The following is a 3,565-nucleotide window of genomic DNA, read 5'->3' as shown; positions in this document are numbered from 1 at the left end:
GAATTTCTGTATATACCCTGATATAGAACATAGCTCTAGTTCATACACTGTTTAATGGTACAGATTTAAATAGTGGTACTAAGGATGTCATCTTAAATGGATTTTTCAGTCTGCTGTTACTTCAGGATAAATTACCAGAAGAGGTTCGTTATCAGCCGTCTGAATCAGCTTCACTTCCTCTCTGGATAAATATTTAGACTTTCACTGCTGATCTCTCTGAGCCCAACGCCGCCGTCTCTGCTTTCACATCTCATCAGAAACTATTTAAAGTGTGTTCACCTCAGCTTCACTTCCTCTTCTCAGACTGAGGCTGGAGTTCAGTCGGAGCAGCTGCAGTCTGATAAATGTGTGTGTTCAACGTGTCGGTTCAAACAGGAAGCACTGAAACTAAACTTGAATATCAGACTTTAATTTACACTTCAAAAATATATTTTCTAAAGTTTATTCTTGTTTGAAGAAGCTTCTTTCGGAAGAAAACATCGGAAACTGGATTATTTGTTAATGTGTAATCGGACATAAATTGAACAGGTTGTTTATTCTCAAGTTTCATTCATACAACACAACTTTGTGTCTTTAATCTGGAGTCTTCAGTTACGTGACTGACAACACAACATCATCATCATCCATGAAAATACAGTGTGTACTGATCAATATCATCCCATAAAGACACAAGTGTATACTGATCAGTATCATCCATAAAGAGTACAGTGTAATACTGATCGAACCTATCATCCCATAAACGATACGAGTTGTATACTGATCAAATATCATCCTCAAAGACACAGTGTACATACGTGAATCGAATATCGTCCAATCAAGATACAGTGTCTGTTAACTGTCTCCTCTGTGTATCTGTCTGCAGGTAAAGGTGACGTGTTCGGCGACGTGTTCTGGAAGGAGATGACTCTGGCGCAGTCGTGCGCTAACGTGCGAGCGTTGACCTACTGCGACCTCCACATCATCAAGCGAGACGCGCTGCAGAAAGTCCTGGAGTTTTACGCCGCCTTCGCCAACCACTTCGCCAGAAACCTGGTGCTCACCTACAACCTGAGGAAGAGGGTAAGTCGCCAACGCCACTACAGGCCACTGATTTCCATTTCATTAGAACCTTTTTTCACTCTGCAGGCACAAAGAAATAACTCATCAAAGAGAATCAAACACCAGGACGCTCCTCGTGTGTTTGCGTGTGTGAGTCATGTGACCTGCAGTGGCTCTGTTCACATAAGCTGCTTTGTTCTCGTCCTCCTCCACACAGCAGGTGTGATGTCAGTGTGGAGGTGGATGATGACGGACCGACCGCCGCACTGCAGTTCACACACGCTCAGTTCGGCACTCAAACTCAAGCTCATTTAGGCTAAAGAGCGTTTGAGTCATTTAAACATTCGCCGCCATCACAGCAACAACAAAACACCAAAGATTTGATGGCGTCGGGAAGTAGCGTGGGATCATGAGAGTTGTGTGTTTTCAGAACTTTAGCTTTAGAGGAGCACTGAATAGGATTTATTTTACATTTTTACACAAACATCTGAACTTCTACTTTTTCCATTTTCAAAACAGAACTGTTACTTTAGTTTTAATGCTTTTGAGGGGAATTAAAGATTATATTTTGCCTTTCTGCACACCTTGCCTACATCAACACCGGTGTATATCTGTGCAGGACAGAGCGTGATGAGATGAAAACGACGTAAAAGACATAAACAGACGAGAAGGAGACTCAACCCTATTTTAAGTTTCAGTTAGCTTTGCACAAAAACAGTCAGAAGAAATGTCCTTTTTTAGTAGAGAGTACTTTCGTTTTACTTTACTACAAATATCTGTATTTGTACCTAGAATTCATGTACCTCTGATCAGAAGAGCCATTTTTGACCAAAAGGAAATAAATACAGTAAGCCGGCAGCGTTGGTCGTGAAAGCTAATAAATCTGTCCATGAGACTCAGAACTAGCAGCCAACGCTATTGAGGTTCAGCAAAATATAAACCGGGGTCCCACGAGTCCTGGAAGCACCAAATAGTATTTAAGCTCCTCACTCAGATTGAAACTAAAGTTTACCAGACACACATTAATCACTGTTGTAGGCCTAAAGTGGTTCTTATGTTCTCCTGTTGTAAAAATGTAGCAGCTGTGTTGTAGCTAAGTTCAGAGAGGCTAACTCTCCGGTATGTGTGTGTGTGTGTCTGTGGAGGGCCTGTCAGTGTGGGATCAAGGTAAAGATTGCAGTCCGGTGCTTCTACAGCGTCCAAACCACTGCGTCACAATATAAACATACTGAGTAGAGGGTTAGCAACAGCTAGCATAACCTCCTGTGGCTAATGCGTCTCCATCAGTATACATTTGAAAATAAACGCATCGGTTTCAGACTCAGTTTCTTGTTGTGACATTACATTCATTACCAGCAGCAAAGTTAACGAGTCCTTGAGCCTTATTAGATCGATTTAATAAGACCCTCTATTGATCGAAACAGCAACAATCAATGCACTGATTTACAGATTTGATCAGTGATCCATTAACTCACACAGCAGAGACCTCTGTGTGACCGCCGACTGTCCCGTCAGTGAGCGTCCAGTGTCACTGAAAAACAGGTGTAAGAATAGCATTTAAGAAACCGAGATGAAGACCTGAAACCGACAGCTGCTTTAAAACCACATAAACTGTTTCCAGTGAAAACACATGAGGAGTGACACCTGATCACACTCTTACATCTGCTTTCAAAACACATGGACAGGAAGATAGCTACAGTGGAACAACAATCACACAGTTGCCATCACGCCCCTTAAAAAGCCCAGTCACATGTTCACAGGGGCTGAAGCAGGGAGGTGAAAAGGATTGCACCAGCTGATGATATCAACTTTAGTATTTCATTATATGCTGACGATGTTGTTGTGTTGGTTGCAGAGAAAGAAATTAATTTACAAAAGACGTATTAATAAAAGAAGTAAGTTAACATAAATTAATCCTCATTTATTCACACAAACTAAACTTTAAACTCGAACTGTTGAAGCAACTCAGTTGTTTTGATTGAATTTAAATCTGTGCAGTATTTTAATTACAGGCGATTCAATTCCAGTTTGTTCCATTGACTCCTTTTCTTTAAGTTGACTTTATATACTTATGAAACTATAAGCATTATAATGCTGTATAGTATATTACTGTTTTTATTTCAGTTAATCATCATAAGCTCCAACATGCATCCAAATAATTCTTAATGATTGACCAAGTGTAAATTAATTGGCTGCATATTGATATTCAATTAATTATAAATAGTTTTTATGGTACGTCAGCTGTTTTACAGGTAATGTTATAATTTGCTTTAGTGGAAAAAAACTGAGTACATTTACTTACTTAACATTTGTATAAAAAAGATGCATTTAAGTGACTTTATTCAGATAAATTCTGTTTACACAAAAGTCATTCGAAGATTTTTGATATTTAAAAAAATAAGCACGCTATAAAATTAGCACTTCCTGTACATTTTTCGTCAAAAAAGGAAGTGGACCATTTCTCCACATTGGTATGTCCGATCGACACCAAGCTTGGGTCAATAGTTCATCATGTGTTCATTAGGCA

The 3,565-nt window shown here is 39.5% G+C and overlaps 1 protein-coding gene across 1 annotated transcript in view; it reads left to right on the top strand.

Annotated features, from left to right (window-relative positions):
* LOC118326976 (potassium voltage-gated channel subfamily H member 1-like) overlaps positions 1 to 3,565 on the top strand; it is a 24,404-nt gene that overhangs the window by 16,132 nt on the left and 4,707 nt on the right. Inside the window, exons 9-10 of the mRNA XM_035660141.1 lie at positions 304 to 346; positions 863 to 1,059. Coding sequence (XP_035516034.1) covers positions 304 to 346; positions 863 to 1,059 — 240 coding nt within the window. The remainder of the gene's footprint in view (positions 1 to 303; positions 347 to 862; positions 1,060 to 3,565) is intronic.

The sequence above is a fragment of the Morone saxatilis genome, unplaced genomic scaffold, assembly GCF_004916995.1.
Source record: "Morone saxatilis isolate NCDOM2014 unplaced genomic scaffold, NCSU_SB_2.0 Contig17, whole genome shotgun sequence".
Lineage (NCBI taxonomy): Eukaryota > Metazoa > Chordata > Actinopteri > Moronidae > Morone > Morone saxatilis.
Note: the sequence above shows the minus strand (reverse complement) of the source record. Positions and strands in the feature narration are given on the sequence as shown.